The sequence below is a fragment of the Equus caballus genome, chromosome 14 (assembly GCF_041296265.1).
Source record: "Equus caballus isolate H_3958 breed thoroughbred chromosome 14, TB-T2T, whole genome shotgun sequence".
NCBI lineage: Eukaryota > Metazoa > Chordata > Mammalia > Perissodactyla > Equidae > Equus > Equus caballus.
This window is the reverse complement of record NC_091697.1, coordinates 37389256-37410637: the sequence shown is the minus strand read 5'-3', so window position 1 is coordinate 37410637 and position 21382 is coordinate 37389256. Positions and strand designations below refer to the sequence as shown.

The 21382-nt window shown below is 44.5% G+C and overlaps 1 protein-coding gene across 2 annotated transcripts in view; it reads right to left on the bottom strand.

The window, feature by feature from the left end:
* ADAM19 (ADAM metallopeptidase domain 19) overlaps positions 1–21382 on the bottom strand; it is an 81579-nt gene that overhangs the window by 51128 nt on the left and 9069 nt on the right. The window contains exon 1 of one of the 2 annotated variants that reach the window (XM_023617324.2): positions 7404–7453. The exons of the other annotated variant lie outside the window; for it this stretch is intronic. Coding sequence (XP_023473092.1) covers positions 7404–7438 — 35 coding nt within the window. The 5' untranslated portion in view covers positions 7439–7453. Of the gene's footprint in view, positions 1–7403; positions 7454–21382 lie in introns of those variants that run through there. 2 annotated transcript variants of the gene reach the window in all.

The window sequence follows — 21382 nt, the reverse complement described above, 5'->3', positions numbered from 1 at the left end:
GAACTGAACAGAGGGGAGCTAGTCATCTGTTCCTTTGTTCCTTTGTTCCTGCTGTATGAATTCCCAGAGCTGCCTTTGCCTGTCCTTTCTGAGATCTAGTGGTTTAGATTTCCTGAGACCTGGGTGTTCTGTGTGTTATCCCTCCCATAAATTCTTTATTTTTCTTTTCTAAAATTGGACATTGGTTTCTCTCTAGCCACAGACCCCTTGAAGCTGAGGTTAAGAATCCCTCAGCAAAGGCAAGGCGACACCAAACAAGGTTCCTAGAATTTCTCTAAAAGTTAAAAGAAAAATGAAAGAACCAAATGGATGCTTCAACTAGCTCAGCCACATTAAAAGCAGAATGCATCTATAGGAAGTCAAGGTCAGAGGACAAAAAAGGTTTCTAATGGAAGAGAAATTGAGTCTAACAAAAAAACAATTAAGTGGATCTATATGACTAAGATGGAAAGATGTCTAAAATGTAGATAAAAACAATAAATTTCAGGAAAGCATGTATTTTAAAAATCCCTTTTAATGAAAAACTAACAAGAGTATACATTAGTGCATGCATTGAAAACAACTGGAGAAGCAAATGCCCATTGTTAATGGTGGTTATCTCAACGGACTGTGGAAGATATTCACAATGTAAGCTGCATATTTCTGAAAACTGGTGGATTTTTTAAAATAATGATCATGTATTTATTTTGAAAACTGAAACCCTAATTTGAAACTGCTTTAAAAAAGGAAGAAAATATAGGCTGAGGCCAGCTCAGAAAGTGAAGGGAATCTGCAGGGACCACCCTGGTTTTGGAAGAGGCGACATTTCCCAGCAAGAGAGAGTCACTAAAGAGGGTCTCTAGAGTCACTGAAGAGTCACTCCCAGCTCTAAGTTCTGGGACTCCTGACTCTCAGATTCCCCTCTACTCTCAGAGTGCAATCAGAAGGAAATGCCACAAGAACTGCCTCTTGTACTATGTCAAGCCCTTCAACATTCAGCCTTGGACGAGAAGAAAAGAAACCCAACAGCGAAATGTAAAAATAAGCAGAGCACAAAACCCAGCTTGTGTAGAGAAACTCTCATTCACATGGAAACTTTGGGTCACTTGCTAACTTGCCAGCTTGTGTCTCCCAGCCCTTTTTCTTTCTTCTTAGCATCTAACCAGCCAAGGATCCAAGGGAGGCATCACTCACTTGCTTGAAGGCGATACACTGTAAGCCCCACGACGACAAAGGCCAAGCTGTTTTGCTCACCAGTATATATCACTGGTGAACATTTATTCAATGAAAAAACGACTTAACTAATTATTGAATGAGTGAATGAGTGAATACATGAGTTGTTCAGTATACTAGGAGCTTAGAGCATGGTCTGGAGTCTGCGAGACTCAAGTCTCAATTCCAACTCTAACATTCACTGTCTCTATGGCCATGAGCGAGTTACTTGAACAGAACAATGTGCTTTCTCTTCTACCTAACGGCCCTCTCTGAACCTTTGTTTCCTCTTCTGCAAAAACAAGGATAATATACTTACTTGAGAGGGCTGTCTTAAGAGTAAAACAACAAAATGCATGAAAATGGCTTACCACCAGGCCTGGCACACAGTGAAACTCAGCAAAGGTCAGTGATTATCATTATTGCCTTCAACAGGGATTATGATGAGAGAACCCAGAAAAACTGATGGAATTTACCTATTTCCCTCTAACGCCACCCCCCAGCCATTAACTCTCCAGTGTGTCACTTGAGAGAGGTGAAAAAGCAATTAGCTCATTCCTACAGCCCATTTCCTGGGTCTGCTTTCACAGACTGCATAATGGACGGCTAGTCAGGGGTTCAGAGTTTAATGGTCCATCCCGGTGCCACTGGGGAGATGTGAATTTTCCCGCAGGAAATGCACTCCTAGTAAATACACTCTCAGCCTCTTCTCAGAGAGTCTTAGGGGGAAAAAAATCATTCATCCAGTGACGTCAAGATGCTCAGAGCCAGCCCCATGGCCAAGTGGTTAAAGTTCTGTGTGCTCTGCTTCGGTGGCCCAGGTTCACAGGTTCAGATCCCAGGCATGGACATACTCCACTCACTAGCCATGCTGTGGAGGTGTCCTACATACAAAATAGGGGAAGTCTGGGAAAGATGTTAGCTCAGGGCTAATCTTCCTCAAGCCAAAAAGAAAAGATGCTCCAAAGAGAGCAATCCAGATTGAGCCTCAGGTGTCCACATTCTTGTCAGTTCTTGGTCACACATCCTCAGAAGGGCAAGGATCTTTCTGCAGCTTCTTATTCTGAAGATCTGCCCCCATCATCATAGGCCTCTCAGAGCCTCAGCGTTGAAAGGGACCTTAGGGTTCATTTAGTCAAACTCACTCGACTGTGGGCTCCCTAAAAGCAGGGGGAACAGCTGCCTTGTTCAAGGCATCTTTCCAGTCCCAGAACCAACCAGTCATGGTAGTACACGCTTATTCTGTGAATAAGTGGATAAATGAGTAAACGAATGCATGAAAAGACCCTTCTACTTTGTGTAGGAATCTGCTAGCTGGCCATTCGGCATCGGACATCTCCAGTGACAGGGAGCTCCTGAGACCACTCATTCCATTTCTGAGCACATACAGTAATTAGAGAAAGCTCTTACATTGAACCCAAAATTACCTTTCTGTAACCAGCACCAACTGGCCTCACTCCGTCTTCTGAATTTGTCCAGAACAATCTACTTCCTCGTCTACCTAATGGCTCTTTCGGGACCAGCAGCTTCAGCATCACCTAAGAACTAGCTGAAACTGCAGACTGTTGGGCCCCACCCTAGATCTACTGAAGCAGACAGAAACTCTGAGGTGGAGGCCCAACTATTTCCAGTGATAACTCTCTGAGTGACTCTGATGCAAACCACTGCCCTAGACCACAAGTTCTCCACCTACCCTCAAGGCAGGCAAACTGCAGAAATATCAAAGTGTCTTGTTACCCAAGCCCCCATCACCTTCTTGCCTCCATCACATCCTGGAACATTCTGGGCTTCAGAAACCCAGAAAAGTTGCAATCACAATAGTGCACATGTATTTAACTGTTAAATCACAACACACCTATCCTTTTCCCATTTAGTAACTGAGAACACTGGGAACTCGAACATGTAATTTGTCCAGGTTCTCATAGCACAGTGTCAGAGCCCGGTCGGTTGGTACTGACCATACTTTTTAAGTCGTTTTCTGCTCTCTCTTAAAACGTAGAAACATAAAACTAAAGCACTGCCAGGAACCAGTAGTCCAAACTAAGATTTGATGGTGATGATAGCACCCTTGGGGAAATATGTGAGGTCCTAAAATAGAGACCATTAGCTCTCAGATGTGATTATATGCGGAGAAGAGCAATGGGGGAAAGCAATGTCAGGGGGAGGAAAAAGAGGATGGGCACACAAGAATTTCAGGGCTGGCTGTTTTGAAATAACAACCTTTTCCCCAAACGGGGTTGTAGATATTGACCAGGAAGGTCGTTCCTTCTAGAAGCAAAAGTAATGGTCATGTTTCATCACCATCATCTGTACAATTTTACTGATGAGCGAAAACTGCTTTCGAACGCTCCCCACTGCCCCAAGTGAGGCCCCTCTGTGCCCTTGTGCCCAGATGGTGCCCTGGCACTGCTCTTGGGACCAAAGACACTGCCATCCCCTGAGAGAGGGAGTCAGAGGGCCACTGAGCAGCCCAGCTGGGCCCACCCGCCCCTTCTCTGACCACATTTTGCTCTCATCTCCTCCCTGACAAGGGGCTGGCTCAGCAGATAGACAGGAAACTGTCTCTCACCACTGGAGAGTATTAGGATTTTCAGGAAACGAGTTGTGAGTGATGTGTGTCCAGGAAGAGAGGACTGTCCAAGATTTCCCACCCCGCCCCCTCCTTTTTCTGGCTCTGAAGGAAAATCAGTTTCTGTCAAGCGCCTCCCGCCCGTGCCTTCCAGGCTCACAAGCCCACAGGCAGGCAGAGATCCTCAGAGATTCTCATGGCTGCTAGCAGCAGCCAGCACTGGTGTGCTCACTGAGTGAAATGAGGTCCATCAGATCCCAAAGTCCTCAAGCAAAATCTGCATCTTCTGAATCCCACCTGGGAAAACAAGCTGCCCCCCAAATACCGGACAGAAAACATAAGGTCGCTCTCCAGGGAAGGACAACAGAATTGCCCAAGGCGGCCTAGAACTTGTTTGTACACCCAGCCAGACCTCAAAAGCACGATGCCATCTGAAACAGCCCTGACCAACCTTTCCTAAGGCTCAGAGCCTTCAAATCCAGAACTATCCCTTTAAGGACTGTTTACTGTTAGACAAATTTCAAACGCCTCTCCAAGCCTCGGATCTCCAATCTCCCTCTGGGGAGAGAGAAGCGGCAGGACTAAATCTGTATTTTTAATATTTCTTCCAGGTGATATTTCTTCAGGCTCTGGGAATTCTCCTAGTCAGTTTGATTGATTTTAACATTAAAAATGTTTTCCCATTTCTAGCCTCCTAATCACCCTCCTAAAATCTAAAGATGATATTAGCACAGCACGGAAGGAAAGTCTAGGGCTCTGAAAGCTTTGGTTTGAGTACCAGCTGCACTACTCTCTAGACGAGTGTCCTTTCAAACCCTGGAGATGAGGCGAAAGACGACCGCGGTTCCTTTCAATGTTGTACAAGAGCACTGTCACATTGTGGGCTCTAAGAGGCCTGTCTAAGGTTCTTTGGAACCTTAGCAGCTTTTAAAGACTATTTACAATTAACTAGGGCAGCTCTTGCACAACCCTGTACAATTAGATGTTAAATGGTAAAAACCTAGTAAGATATGACAGAGATGCAAATGATTTCCATCCGGAAGAAAACATAACTCCCAAGGTTATGGTTTTCCTGCCCCTAGGATATTAATTAAACAGTTGTCTATCTAATTTAGCAATCCTTTTTTTCAGTGTTGAAAAAAATACATATATATATGTTTCCCTTATCCAATTTTTAAACCAGTTTTATCATCTTGCTGGTTGACAAGCGCTCACTACGTATTTGTATGAGAACTGTTCCACCTGAGCCTCCCATTTTCTAGACTGCAAATGGACTGGGTAATAATTACTCTCTCGCAGCATCGTTGAGACAATGAAATGAGAAAATACATTCAAATACCAGCTCTGATGCTTAGAAGTTCTGTGAGCTTGGGCAAGTTGGTTAACCTCTCTGTGCCTCAGTTTTCTCGTCTATAAAATGAGGGTAATGATGGAATCTACTTCATAGGGTTGGTGTAAAATGTTAGAACAGTGCCTGACTATGAATATGTGTTAAATAAAATGAACAAGTGTGAAAGAATTCTTCGTAAAGTATAAAGTATTTGTATTCTACAGGTATAATTGTTATCATTTTCTCCAGGACTAGCTACGTGCACATGTGGCAAATCTTGATTTCTGTTCAATTGAGATAATGGTTTTCTGAGGGTTCATAATATTAATGTCTCTCCTTTTGGGTAAGTTTGGAAATTCTGATATTAATACTTTTTAACTAGCTAGGTGATACTATGTAAGTCACAAGCTGCTCAGCCTCAGTTTCCTTTTCCATCAAAAGGAAATGGTGATGCCCAGGACAGGCAGGCACTGGGTAGGATTTTTGAAAAGCAGAGGGTACTAATCTAACGTAGTGGCCAATGCATGCCCATATTTGGGACAAAATAACCAATTCAGTAAGTATTGTTTCATTTTGTTTTTGAACAGAGAGAAAGAAAAAGGGTGAAGAGATAGCTTGAGCTGTTTCAGACCAAGATTTCTGAACCAGTGCTCATTCCACCTCTGACTCCAAAGGAATGGAAACAAACCAACATGCCAAAGGCATGGCTCTAAAGCCAAATAAGGGATTGACAAGTCCAGGGACCCATAGGCAGAGGCATTCCTTTTTGAAGGAACAGAAAAGCCAAGGAAGAAGGAACTTTAAATGTTGCTCCTAATGTAAAGACTGGGGATCTCCTCTTAACCCAAGGACTCACTTGAACAAGCACCATTACTGCCAGAGGACCAGCTCCAGAAACAACACTGTGAAGCAAGATGGCACCACCCACAAGCCTGGCAAAAAGCCAAAGCTACTCAGCATGTTTTCTTTAACCTTCTATTAAGGAAGCTTCCAAACAATGCATTAAATCAACACTCCTTTTTACAACTGCTTCCCATTACATCTTCTCCCAGTCCCCACGAGACCTGGCACTTTTCCGACCAGCTCCTGGTCCTGTGTTTTGCTTTTAGGTTATATACCAAAGGATGTTTGGATGAGCACTGTTTACTGCGCTGACCAGCAGGGTCTTTATTTAATCCTCTTCATGCTTCCCTCTTGGCTGCCTCCACAAAGATAAATAACCTCTCTGTGCAAATAGGGCCGATTTCTTGGGATCAGGGAACTTAACTGGCAGGGACCTTGGGGGTGCCCTCAAAATGGCTCACCCAAGAAGAGTTTACAGGTTTGTTTTACAGTGTCCTAAATAGCCTATAATGGGTACTTACTGGAACCGGATAAGACCAGTTAAGGGAAATGGGGTACCACGTTCACTATTTCTGAGAAAAACAAAAAAGTGAAAACATTGCCTGACAGTGGCCTCTCTAGCAACCAGTTTTTGGTAAATAACCACAGTGTTGGTTTATCAGATTAACCTGACGGGAAGAACTAATGCAAGAAGTAATGACTATATTGCAGAGATAAACTTTGTAGATAGGACACAGGGGCAGTGAAGAAAAGGAACCTCTAAGACCTCTGGACCTTTGAGAATATGCTTAGAAAGAGGGGACCTGGTGGACCATCCCATGAAAAAAGCAAACAAACAAAAAGCACGTGGATGAAGACCACAAACCAACCTGCCCAGAATGTGGGTGCTTGGTCCCTTTTAGGCTCTGAATAAGTATCCAGCAACTTTGATAAACCTTACCCAATGTTAGCGTCCTAAAGCACAGGTCAAGAAGGTTAGAACTTGGAAAACCCACTTAGATCGTCGTGGACATCTGTTGTTCCAGGCTCCAGCATCCATACCACCTTCTGGGATAACAGTTCCCCAATGTGCCTTTAGAGAAATGGTCCCCTCTTGCTGCATGCTGACCAGGGGCACCTGGAGTCACTCACAACAAGCCAGGACAATCAGATCTCATTTCTCTGAATTTCAAGATGCGTGACACCTGGTACAAATGGCTGGAGGAGAGTCACCCCAGTGGTGGCCCCTGAAGGGACTCTCTGAATTCCTAGATCCTGTCCTTTTCAAGCCCTTAGTTCTTCAGCTTTTCCCTCATTCTATGTGGTGCCCCATATCCTTTTCATAAAGTTTTTTTGGAGGGGAGGGTGGTTAGCATATAAACTGCAGAGTCTACTGGAACAAAAGAATCTTTATACGCCAACCTCTGTCCAGTGCCTCCACCACTCCACTTTTACAGGTGAAGAAGCTGAAAAAGAGCAAAAGCAACTTACCTAGTATCACAGTTATATTTCGCTTCTAAGCCCATCAGTCTAAATAAACCAGAATAAGCTAAATGTCAGTGGTAGATAATTCAAGAGTTAGGCCATCCAGACACTCCCAGAAGGCAGAGAGGAAGGATGTTCGTGCAATCTCATCAATAATTGCTTATTAAGCAACATAATACAGTACAAACTGCAGGGCACATGGTATCAGGAAGACCAAGTTCCTCCTGGCTTGAATTCATCACTTGTTTGCTCTGGATCTTTGGCCAAGTTGCAGCACCTCTTCAGAACCTCAGGCTCTGTGTTTGCAAGCCCACTCACTCATTCCACAAATATTTATCGAGGCCAATCGTGTGCCAAGCACTGTGCTAGGGGATGTGAACGAGGCAAGCACATTTCCTGCCCTTCACCCGACATCTCCCCTCATGAAGATTAGAGCCAGCTGAAGGGGGCAGAATACACCACCCCAAATATGCCACTTCAGCAGAAGGATCATTTTGAGCTGAAGGTAACCAAGAAGAAGCAGACACAAGAAAAGCTCCCTATCCTCCCCCTATTTGCCTAAAAGCAGGACATCAGTTTTCAATGGCATCCCTCCCACCCTCTCTACCATTAAGGACAGAAGTTAATCACCAGAGACAACTTTAGACCCTTTCAGCCCCGAGAAGGCACTAGAGGAATCTACACAACAAACTTTACCCATTCACCTTTATCTGTCATTCATTTCCCATATATTTACCTGCCCACAGTTTACCGCTTTAGAAGCCTAAAATCTCTTTCCTTTGTCGTGTCATTTCTCTACAAATTTATTGTTCTTTGTTGAAGATGCTACAGAAGTCTGAATTCTGAGTTACACACGTTTTCCCATATATACGTGTATCTCCCATATACATGTTCATAAAATTCTGTTTGTTTTGCTCTTGTTAATCTGTCTTTTGTCACAGGGTTCCCAGCTGAGGGGAAATTATTTTTTTCTCTCCTACCAGGTCATTTGTAAAAGTACTCTGCAAACACGAACAGGCCACACAGAAGGCAGGACTTACCATCTTGTCCCTGGAAGCCAAGTCACTGTTTCACAGCCCAACTTCCTTCCTTCTGAGGAATTTCTGAGAAGTGCTGCAAACCAGTGCTGCAACCACCTTCCAATTTCCCCTAACAAGCTGTCCACACAGCTATGGAGAGTGGGTGCATGTGCATGAGTGTGCGTGCACCTTTGTGTGTGCGTGTGTGTGTGTGTGTGCATTGAGGGCAAGAGAGCAAGGTCACCCTAGGGATCAAGAACTCAGGATCCTCACTCAATGCTGCTGATCTCCTTTTCCACAGCCATATTCCTGTCACCACGTAACTGAAAGGCCAGTTTAACCTTTGCATTCTTCCCCAAGCCCCAAATCTAGCATCAAGAAGTCAAGAGATAAAGAGCTTCCAGAATTCAAGGAGCCTGACATCTCTCCCAACACTTACATCACCTCCTTCCCTAGCACTCCAGTCTCCCTCCAAAGGAATCCTTTTCCATGACTTGCCCTTCCTTTCCCCACAAATGGGTGGGGGTGGGGGAGGACTTGGAAAAAGAAACCATGCCTGATATAATGCAGCCATTATAGCCCCTCAGCCCATCTGGACCTCTCTCCAGGGAGACTGATGCAAGAGAAGAAAATGTGGAGGCTGCCAATTTTCTGCAAATCCATAACCTTGGGTAAAAAGAAAGAGGAAAAGGGGGCAGTGGGGCACAAGGGAGCTATGGAAGGGACTGGAAAAGAGCCATAAGTACAGAAGTCATAAAGACCCCATTTCTCCTTAAATTGGCTGAGGAAAGCCTGGCCCAGCTCCACCTACTCAATGATATCATTGTTTACAACAAAAGCCGGTTTGAGAACCCCCAAAGAGGCCCCCAGTAAGGCCTCAGCTGCTAGAATGGGCAAAGGTCTCACCAGTTCCTGAGAGATTAAGTGCTTAGAATTGTAGATAAGGAGGGAAGACTATGTAAGAGCCCAAATTACAGAGGGAACCAGGGTAAGCACAGACTTTGCTTCTTCCAGGCCTTTTAGGGTCCTGGAAAGAGCACAAGACACTACTTTTCTTATAGGTTTTATCAGTGGATCCCCACCATGATCCTGCAAAGTTGGTGACTGCAGACTATTACCTTCACGTAGTGAGAAAACTAAAGAGCTGAGAAAAGAAGTGGTTTGTCCAAGGTCCCACCACAAGCTAAGGACAAACCCAGGGACTGGCACTACTTACTCAAGCAGGAACCTCAGACTGGATCTTAATCCATTTTCTCCCTCAGCCCATATTCAACCCACCTCCCCATCTCCATGATTCCACCATGTAAATATCTCTGCAATCCACCATGTTCTCTCCACATCAGTTACGTCTTCCCCAAACTAGATGACCATAATTTCTCACTTAGATTACAATAAAGCTTTTGAGCAGGTCTTATTACTATTGCTAATCTTGCCCCTTCCACTTCATCCTCTACACTCCAGTTGAAGTAGTCCTTCTCAAATGTATTTTGGATGCTGCCACTATCTGGCTTTTAAAATATTCTTCATCAGCTTCCCATTGCCCTCAAGATAAACACCCAACCTCTTCGGGGAGCCTACAAGGCCCTTCTCACCCCTTCCTGCCCACCTGGCCAACTTATTTTCTCACCACTTCCTTCCTCCCTATCATTCTGCTCTAACCATAAAGAACTTCTTTTCTTCTTCAAGTGTTACTCTTGCCTTTGGACCTTTGTTCCTGCTGTTCGTGCTGCTTAGAACCCACCTTCCCTTGTATACGTCAACTCTACCACTCCCTCTACCACCGCCTACTTCTTCCTTACTTCACTTCATCCTAGAAGCCTTCCCTGACCCCAAATCCAGGGTAGGGTCCCCTCCCCATGTTCCCAGGGTACCATCTGCTTCCTCCATCACAGCATGCCCCACATTGTTCAGTAATGGTTTAGTTCTCTGTCTCCTCCACTAAGCTCTAAGCCCCATGATGGCAGAGACTGTTTTGCTTGCCATTGCTCTCCCAGAAACACCCAGGACCTAGCCCAATACCTGCCACGTACTTAGAACGCACAATATTTGTTGAATGAAGGAAGAGAAGGAAGGAAAGACAAGTTAAGAATTCCCAATGAGTAGTCCAGAGCCCCATACACTAGAGACTCTTGTCAGAGAAGCCAGGCACTCTGACCCCATATCCACCCCCAGTTAAATTTGAGCAAGGCCTGCAACTTGCCCCAGGGTGCCCAAAAGCCTATTCATTTAGTACTCAAGGTGTCAGCCAAACATCTGTGTATGCCACTGAGTTCTAAGTAGAGAAAGAGTAAGCTTACTTTTTTAAAATCAAAATACTTCTGAAGTGCAATGTAAATGCAGTTTCATTTCCAGGACAGAACTAGTCCAGAGGCCCCAGTATCAGCCTCCTCCTCCCATAGATGTTTTTTCCCAGGATAGTCATGCTCCATTGCCCAAGCAAAAAGGTTGGAGAGTAGAAACATCCTCCAACTTCCAGGGAGTCTGGATGAAGAGCTTCAGCACATCCTTAAAGCTAGGGAGAAATAGAGGTCTGGAAGATGAGACTTCCAGTGCATCTCCCAAATCCAAATACATTCATAAATCCATCTGTACCCCACCCACCACGCCCTGCTTCTCAAGGGATTCCCCTGCCTCCCCAAGTTGTGAAGAAGCCATCTCTGCCCTGTGCTCAGCCCCTTGCAGTCCATGACTCCATCCACCAGGCACATCTCTGTCCACTCAGCTCGGCCCAAATTTCCTTTCAATAGGGAAGGGCGGGGGAAGAACTTCTTCTCATCCAAGGTGTAGAAAATACAGCCTAGCTAGTGCATCTCAACCATCTTTCCCTAGAAGTACCATACCCACCTCCCTGACCACATAGTTTTACCTGAGGCAAGCGAGAGCCTAACTCAAAGTCAAAAATAGGAGAATGAAAAATTGAGCTTTAAGCCATTCAAATCCTCGGATAGCTGAGCCATGGAAGGAAAAGAAACCCCCTCCTCTTTCCCCACATACCACTCTTCTGAATTAAAATGACTTGGCTAGTTGGAATACTGAATTCCTAAGAGACTATTAGCACTACAGCTTTGGCTCCCCTTGATCCAGACGAACTGTTTACGTATTAATTTCTCAGTCTGAATTCCTTCCTCATTCTTCCACTCACCTCTCCTCTCCCTCATCCAAAGCCTCCCCTCCTTGCTCCTGCAAGACAGAGCTCCAAGGAACCCCCTTTAGTGAAGCTTTCTCTATCCCTCAGTCAGAAATTCTCTAATCCCTCTTGCCTCCACAACCCTTTTCTTTCAACTCTATTATGTAAACTTGTAATCTTCCTTGGATGATGCTGTTTGCTTACTGTCCCTCTCACACAGAGTAAACTGCCGGAGGGCAAGGATGGCGTGTTTGCATCTACTCCCTAGAGCACCTAGCATAGGACTCTACACATCAGTGCTCAATCAATATTTGCTGAAATCAACCTTGTAAAATGGAGACAAGTTATCTCTGGCTTAAAAGGCAGGAGATCCATCAACTGATAAACGGACAAACAAAATGTGGTATATCCACACAATGGAACACTAAATAGCAATAAAAAGGAATGAAGTACTGACACACGCCATTCAACGTGGAAACAACTCACAAACATTACACTAAGTGAAAGAAGCCAGTTACAAAAGACCACATATTGTACAATCCCTTTTAGATGAAATATCCAGAATAGGCAAAACTATGGAGACAGAAAGAAGATTAGTGGTTGCCTAGAGCTGATAGGGTGGGGAGAATGGGTGGGGAGTCGGGGGAGGGGGGTGACTGCTTATATTAGTTTGCTAGGGCTGTCTTAACAGAGTACCACAAACTGAGTGTTTTAGAAAACAAATTTATGGGGCTGGCCCAGTGACATAGTGGCTGGGTTTGCACACTCCACTTCAGTGGCCCAGGGTTTGCAGGTTTGGATCCTGGGTGCAGATCTACACATCACTCATCAAGCCATGCTGTGGTGGTGTCCCACATACAAAATAAAGGAAGACTGCCATGGATGTGTGAGCTCAGAGACAATCTTCCTCAAGCAAAAAGAGGAAGATTGGCAAAGGATGTTAGCTCAGGGCTTCCTCACCAAAAAAAAAAAAGAAAGAAAGCAAGAAAACAAACATATTATCTCACAGTTCTGGAGGCTAGAAGTCTAAGAAGAAGGTGTTGGCAGGGCCATGCTCCCTCTGAAGGTACTAGGGAAGGATCTTTCCAGGCCTCTCTCCTAGCCTCTGAGAGTTCCTTGGCTTGTGCCAGCATAGCTCGCATCTTCACACGGCATTCTCCCTGTGTGCATGTCTATGTCCAAATGCCCCATTTTATAAGGACACCAGACATACTGGAGTAGGGGCCCACCCTACTCCAGTATGATCTCACCTTAACTAGTTATATCCATAATGACTCTATTTCCAAATAAGGTCACTCTAAGGTACTGGGGGTTAGAACTTCAACATATGAATTTTGGGGACACATTCAACCCATAACACTGTTAATGGCTTCTTTTTGGAGTGATTAAAATGTTCAAAATTAGAATATGGTGGGGTTGTGTAACTTCATATGTATACTAAAAAAAAAACTGAACTGTATGCTTTAAATGGATGAACTATACATCTAAATAAAGCTGTTAAAAAAAAAAAGTGGGAGGGTTTGGGTTTAAAGAGTCTGCTCAAGCACAACAATCAACCCATCAGTGAGAGTGTGTGAAAACAACACTCTCAACAAGGCTGGTGGGATGTAACTTATAGAGAAACCAAAGGCAATGTGCCTTTACCCATCCATTTGTTTCACCTAAACTCCCTTTGACCCAGTGATTCACGATTAGGAGGTGATCCTCCAGAAGTATCTTCCAAAGAATACAAGGGTGTTCACTCTAGCACTGTTCGTAAAAATGAAAAAAAAAAGGAAATAGCTTGAATGCCCATGAATATAGGGTGATCACATTAATCTTGGCATCTTGATTATTACCGAAACTGGATGATGGGTATATGCAGATTTATTACATGATCCTCTCTACTTCCGTGTGCATTTGATAATTTTTCATTATAAGAAATTTTAAAAGTTAATTAGGGCATACATATACAAAGTAATATCAAACAGCCATTAAAAATGATCCAATAAATTTACATGGAAATGTATCTATAACATACTCTCATATTCCACGGTATGAAGGTAAAATGGTACAGTCTTTGGAGAGTAATCTGTGGAGTGGGAGGTATAATTTGTCAAAATTTAAGACATTTTAAACATGTGTGCTATGGGACCTTGCAACTCTACTTCTGGGTATCAATCCTACAGAAATACTTGCAAATATGCTTAAAGATTATGTATAAGTCCATTACTGCAGCACTATTTGTAATAGCAAGAAATTGGAAACCTAACTGTCCATTAACAGAGAAATTAATACATTTTGGTCCCTCCATTCAATGGAATCCTATGTCACCATTAAAAAGAACAAAATAGGTCTATAAATGTACTAGTGTGGAAAGATACTCAAGACAAAGAATGAAAAAGCAAATTGTAGAATGGCATATAAAGTATGATCTCATTTATTTTAAAACACTATTACTTGTATAATTTTTTTCTGGAATTCTATTATCAAAGTTTTCAAACATTCCTGAAAGGTCTCGTGCACATTTTTTCAAATGATTTGAGGATTGCCCAAGCTATGTTTCCAAGCAAAAAAAAATAAGTTACAAAGCTGAGGATACAGTGTACACATAGGATTAAAAAAAAATCTATGTAAAATAGCACATTCATGGTAAACACTCACTCACTGGATGCCAACTATCGTTGTCTTAAGGCTGTTTACTTTAAGATACCCTGTTTACCCTGTTGGTAAAGGGATCCTCAAACTCACGAAATCAACCCTGACTTCCTCCAAGTGCACAGCTTCCCTTCCCTCCGACAAGGGTCGATCTGAGGTCAACAGGGCAGCTGACAGCTTCCTCCCATTCATTTTACCCCATGCGCCTGCTGAAGGGCCGCCAGGAGAAATAAGCTTGAGACAAAAGAAAACTGTGGACATCCTTCCTGGCTACACAGGCAGCCCAGGCTGTGGGTCCCTGGAAGGAGATAGAGCCGGAACTCGTGAACAAACCCCGACCTCCTTATCGGACAATTCGGGGCCTTGCCAAGGGAGGGGCTGGGCACCGATTCTGCAGGCACAGAAAAGAGGTACAGTTTGGCTGACCGGAGAACCCTGCAAAGCTGTGTTGTTGAGATACAGTTAGGTCAGACTGGGCATGGCTGGAGAGCAGAAGAGAGTTTCCTCCCAGGAGCAACGGGTTTCAAGGCCAAGTCTTCTTAATTACATTTGGAAACCAACTCAGGGGAATTCCCTCTTACTTCATTCTTAAATGTTTTTCCGACCCTGCAAAATACAAATAATAGCGACTATTTACTGGGCTTTCACAGAGCACCAGGCAGCATGTAAGTCCTTTAAGAGCATGACCTTACTGAATTCACGTGACATCTGACAAGGTGGCCACTATTATTAGCTCATCATGTGAATGAGGAAACTGAGACTCCAAAAGGTGAAGTGACTTGCCAAAGCTTACATCACCAGTGGGTACAAAGAGCCAGGCTCTGAATCCAACCTGCATGGATTACACCACTACAGTACATGGAAATCCAAATTCGAACCAGGGCCCATGGAAGGCAGAAGGAAAGGGAAGAGGGAGGGCAGAAAAGTAGAGTAATAATGCCAGTGCTAACCAAGAAGAGCATACTGAGCAAGGACAGGGCATCCAAGAGGCAATTTAACGCCACGGCTAAGAGCCTGGGCTTTAGAGTCAAAGAGATCTAGCTTCTCGTCCTGGCTCTGCCCTTCCCACCCAGGTGACCTTGGGCATGTCACACTGCTCTATGCCTCAGGGTTCCCACCTGCCAACAGGGCTAATACAGTTACCTACATCTCATAGGGTTGTTGTGACAATTCAAATAGATGAACCATGTAGAGATTGCAGAACAGAGCCTGCTATATAGGCACCTCCTACATGGTACCTATCACCACGATCGTTGACATCGTTATTCATATCTGACCACCATTCCTCAGCCAGAAGTTACCTGAAGGCAGACTGAGCATCAGAGAACATGACCTGGTACTTAGGAAATGCTTATAAACGTTAACCACACACGCTATTTCTCAATATGTTTTTCTCTTGTCACTTTCATACTTGAAGACAGTCACTGTGACCACATGCAACCCTTTGCACCACTAAGACACTTTAGAAAACACTTGTTCTTGATTTTGCACTAATGAAACTTAGCATGTATCAAAAACTTGCTTGTTACATGCCAGGCATTGTATTAAGCACATTATGACACGTTATTGCTAAACCTCAGAAACCCTGTGGCTTCTGTGTAACAAATTCCCACAAACTTGGCAGTTTAAAACAACAGAAAGTTAGCCTCCCACAGTTGTGGAGGCCAGAAGAACAAAACCGGTATTATTGAGCCAAAAGCAAGGTGTCAGCAAGGCTGTACTCCCTCTGAGAGATTCCATTCCTTCCCTTTTCTGGCTTCCGGTGGCTGCCTGCATTCCTTGGCTTGTGGCTGTATCACTCCAATCTCTCCCTCTGTGGCCACATTGCCTTCTCCTCTTCTGTCCTCGAGAAAATCTCCCTCTGCCTCCCTCTTAAAAATATACTTGTGACTGCATTTAGAGCCCACCCAGCTAATTCAGGATAATCTCTTCTCAAGATCCTTAACTTAGTCACACTTACAAAGATTATTTTTTGCCATATAAGGTAGCATAGTCTCACATTCCAGAGTTTAGAATGTGGATATTTTCGAGAGGTGGGGGACATTTTTCAGCCTACCTCACCCTGCAATGAAGGTATTAATGTCTATTTTCCATGCAGGCAGTAGAATATAATAAGAGGTAGGTAGACCTGAGTTCGACTCCTGGCTCAACCTGGCATTGGGTAAGTTACTAAATTCCTCACAGTTGAGTTTCCTCATTTATAAAGTGTAAATAACAATAATATTTCTTCAAAGGGCTGCCACAAAGACTAAACAAAACAGCATGTGAAGTGCCTTTGCACAGTGACTGGCTCTCAGTAAAGGTTCACTAAGGAGTGAGTGTTATTGTGAACACAGATGAAGAAATAACATTAGGAAGGCAAGTGATTTGTTGAAGGCCACCTAACCAGGAAGTGTCGGTACCTGGAACTGAATCTGGGTCTCTCTGGCACCAAAGCCCAAGCCTGTTCTACTCTATGGATTATGGTGTTTCAGGCTTATGCGCTCAAGGCCTTCAGAATCAATACATCTAGGTTATTTCTATTCCAGATGCTCCCTGACACTCTCCTCGGGCAGCCGTTTAGCTGCATCCCTTCATATCACCACTTGTAATTACTAGACTGAGTTTACGCAATGGACCGTAAGAAAGCAATGTCATGTTTCCAAAGATTAAGAAATAACGGGGACCCTGCGTATGCAGGGGTGGGGTTGAGAATTTGTGCAAAGATTGTATCAGATTGGCTGGCAATCCATTTGGCCTGCAACTCCAGGGGCTGGAAACATGAGAACTGTAAATGAAATCAGTCTCAGTCTGCAAAGCCGCAGTTGGAAACTACACCTCCAACAGGACCACAAGATCTCTCTGGAGCAAGGTGCCGAGCACAGCGCTTGGAACTTAAATTAGCTTACGCATTCACTGCCTCAGAGTCAACGCAGCAGGGTTAATTCAGTTCCTGATACTTAAAAAAAAAAATGTTTGAAGCAAATTTCAGACACTCACAAGTAGCTCTCATCAAATTCTGGTGTCTCCACCCAGCCGTCCAACGGCTTCCTCGGCACCAGTCCGCTTGGCTCATATAGTCTCAGCTGCGGGGAATGGGGAGCCCAGCTGTGGGCTGAGTTTGGAAAAACATTTTGAATACTTTAGATCTGCCAAATACTTGGTTAAAAAACGACATCCTCTAATTTCTTAAGCCATGTGTATTTTAAGTGAAATGTAATCCATATGTCTGTGACTCATTTAAATGCAACTCAGTGAAGCACAGTTTACCAAAAGCATCGGGATGTCATCTTAAGCCTTTCTTAAGCTTCTCTTTGATCCAGGAAATTGCATTTTGCCAACAACAAATGAAGCTCCTGACAAGAGAGAGTCAAAGAGAGCTGTCCTTTGTCCTAGATAAGATGTTAAAGTCTACTCTGGACCCATGAGGGAGCTGCGAAGCTAGGGTGGGGGAGAGCTCCATGGCCTGGGTGGTACACAGGGTTTTGCTCTGGATCAGCTACACATTTCTCCCAGGCCTCCTCGGAAGAGAAGTGCAGCAGAGAGAGGTGGTAACTAACCCATCCTGTCTACTGCCGAAAAACTCCTTTCGTGCTGCTGATTCTCCCCTCCTCAGGCCCTCCAGGGTTATACAACTCAATAGCGGAGAGGGAAAAAGGAGAAAATGAGGGAGCTGGATCACTCCATTTGAGTAAATGATTGCTCATTTTCCAGGTTTGTAGCTTGATTTCCAGAACAACAAAAGCAGTCTCCTCCCCTATGGTATCTCTGAGGGAATGATAAGAAGTAAGAGACGTGAAAAGAGGTGAAGAGAGATAAAGTCAGAAGTAACGGTGGAACTATAATCAGCAAACCTCTAAATGCCCAAATTCTGCGTTGATAATCATTGTTCCCCATGAGGTCAGGAGGTAGATAAACATACAAAAGAAAACAAATACCCATTCTTACTAGCTAGACTTGTACAAAAAGGATATCTCTTTAGCTAGGGCTGGAACACAATAAATGGGGGAGAGACCTAAGAACAGCTCTCCCTTTCCCAAGCCAAAACCTAAATCTTATCACCATTTGCACTCAAGGAAGACAGTACAGTGAAGAGATGAGAGTTCCAGAGTGTGCTTAAGAGACTAGCAGAGAGAAGCATACAGCCAACGGTCCTCTGGGCACAATGCCCACTAGTTGAGCTGCTCATTTGCTTTTGACGGTGACCTTGTAATGTAGTGATCCTGCCCTCTAGTAACGCAGCCCAATGAGCAGCCTGCAAACTGGTTCAACAGTTCAGTGTGCCCTCCTCTTGAAAAAAAAGTAGAGAAAGGAGAAGGGAGAGAGCCAGGGTCAACATCTCCCTGGAGGCATTCATCTCCCCAGACGCCTATGGCCAAGGAAGATTCCATTTGATTCCAGCAAACAAGTTTTTGTCCAATATGCTTTCTGGGTTGACAAGGCAGTCCTCAGAGCATGGGGAAAATTACATGGAGAAAAAATCTTATGGATTTATGCCTCAAAACTGTGGGCTGTGGAAATAGCAACCTATAATTTCTTCTCTGTAATTTCCGTTCTCGTGTTTATATTGCCATACGGTGGGTCCTGAGCTAGCATTTCATCCTCAACTTCAAGGTCCATGGTTTTGGGGGCCATTTGCCTTTATCTTACTGCCCTATTTCCAGGGATGTTCCATAACTGCGAGCAAACCTCTGAGACAGGGAATTCTTTTCCGTTTGTCCATTTACACAGTATCCTTTAAACAGGTAGTGCGGGAAAAGCTCTCAGAGCCCAAGTGGCACAAAATCCCCATTATACAGATGAGAAAGCTGAGGCCCAGGAAGGCCAGCTGGCTGGATGACCAATTCCACATCATCTGTCTCTGAGCTCAGTACTCTCCCTACTGTACCACACTGTCCCGATAGCAAGTAAGTTTCTCCTAACAACAGCTACACACCAACATATGTAAATTATGTATACATGCATGAGTAAATGTAAAACAATGTAATATGTACTTTATTAGAGCAGAGTACTACCTTCATGACACACAGTTGAGTCTAGAAAAACAAGTGTGGAACAATATGTATAACAGAATCTCATTTCTGCTCCTCCCTCCCCAACAAAAATAGCAGCCTGTGTGTGTGCTTCTGTGTGACTGTGTCTGAGATCTATGTGTGTGTTCTCAACCTGTAGGAAAGGCCCAGAGTATGCCCACCAAACTTTTAACACTCGGTCCTCCTTGTGGGTGGCAGACCCTCATTCTTTTACTTATTATCTTTGGTATTGCTACATGTTTTACAACGAGCATGTACTGCTTTTGCAATTAAAAAATCACGAGCGAGAAACAGCAGTTGCCATTGACTGAATATGGAATAAAAGTCAGGCACTATGCTGACCCCTTTACACACATCTCATTTCATCCTCCCCAAGGCTCTACAGCGTGGGACTATCACTATACCCCACATATGGAAACTGAGGCTTAGAGAGGGCACACAGCTAGTAAGTGGCAGACCCAGGATCTGAACCCAGGTCTGAGACTAAAGTCATATTCAAATCATCCTTACAATGTCACTTTTTCTCAGCTGCACTCAACAGAGAAAAGGGTGTGTGTCTCCCATGGGGATGTCATCCATTTATCCTGATTTGCTTCACAGCAGAAAAAGGCTGCTGGCTGCTGTGCTGTTGAACTAAGGCATCTTGGGGTATCTGCTGCCTGAGCCAAAAGCTGGCTTGCTCCATCCCCTCCCTCCTGGCCCATCCCCCGTGCTCCTCCGTCCTCACCATTCTTGGCCATCTCTCCATGTGTGAATGCCATTACAGGCCTGCTCACTGCTATTTTGGGCCATGCATTAGCACGTGGGGTTTGATTTGATGGGAGAAGGCCAGACACCTCAGGATGATGAGAAAGAAATTAGAAAGGTCCTCCCCCTCCCCTCAGAGTCCCAGAAGCCTTTGCCCACAATTCCTGGGAAGCCTGGGTCTCCACTGTATGGGGAAGTGGGGAGGGGAGTGGAAACCTTCATAAATCTGTTAGGGCCTTTGAACTTGGCTGTTCCTTCTCCTTGCAATTGTCATCTCCTAGCCATCCACATGGCTCACTTCCTCACCTCCTTCAGGTCTCGACTCACATATTAATTCATCACCAAGGCCTTTTCTGATCACTATTCCAATATAGCTCTTCCCTCCCCACCCCCTGCTCTCAAGTCCTTATGTTCCTTTGTTTCCTCCACAGCGCTTCTCATCAGACATACTCCACATTCACTTCTTTATTTGCTTACTGTTTCTGCCACTAGAATATAAGCTTCGTAAGGGCAGAACTGTTTTATTCACAGCTACATCCTCAGTACCGACACTGGTGCCTGGAATGCTACAGATGCATAGTAGATGAAAAAAATGAATGAATCCATTGAGGGAGTTAAGAACCAGATTCTGAGGAGTCACTTAGCACAGGACCTAGCTTCCCCTCAAATATCACAGGATTATAAAAACTAACACAGCAATTTGAAAAACCAGAAAAGCATCACCACCCCCCCCCACCCCCCGCCAAGCTGTTTTGAATCCAGACTCGCACGCACCATGAATGGGAAGGCTTTGGGAAATAAACACACTAGGAAGTCGTGTGCGGTTGGAGTTCCGCTTGCTAACACGTGTTCAAAAACAAAAAGCCCAATTTAGACGAAAATAGCAGGAAGCCGTCCCCCAGGGATACCTGGTGAGGTCATATTGGTTGGCTCTGCTGCTTCCATTTTTGTCAAGTCTCCTGCCTCCTGCCAACTCAGGGAGGCCAGGAACCACATCCAGGCCCCCGCCAGTCACTGGGAAAGCACAGAGCTGCTGGGAGCAGCAGACAATAGAGCCGCATCATTGGGCTCTCCTCTGGAACCTCAGTGGAGGACAACAAAAATCACAAGAGTAGTCGACCACTCACCAGGTGTTCTGTAAGTACCCTGTGCACATCACGTCATTCAGTCCTCACAACCACCCTACGAGGTTGCCCGTACTAGCCTCATTTTATAAGTGAGGACACTGAGGTTCCAAAAGATGCATCAATCTGCCCCAGGTTAAACAGCTAGTAAGTTGAATCTGGGTTTCTATGACTCCAGACCCAAGCCAAGAACACAAATGAGCCTAGTCTCCTCTCTCTCATTTACTTTCTGTGTCACTTTAGACAAGTGCCTATCCCTTGAGTCAAATTTTCTACATCCATGCATAGGACCGTCACAGTCAGTGTTTTCTAAGGCCTC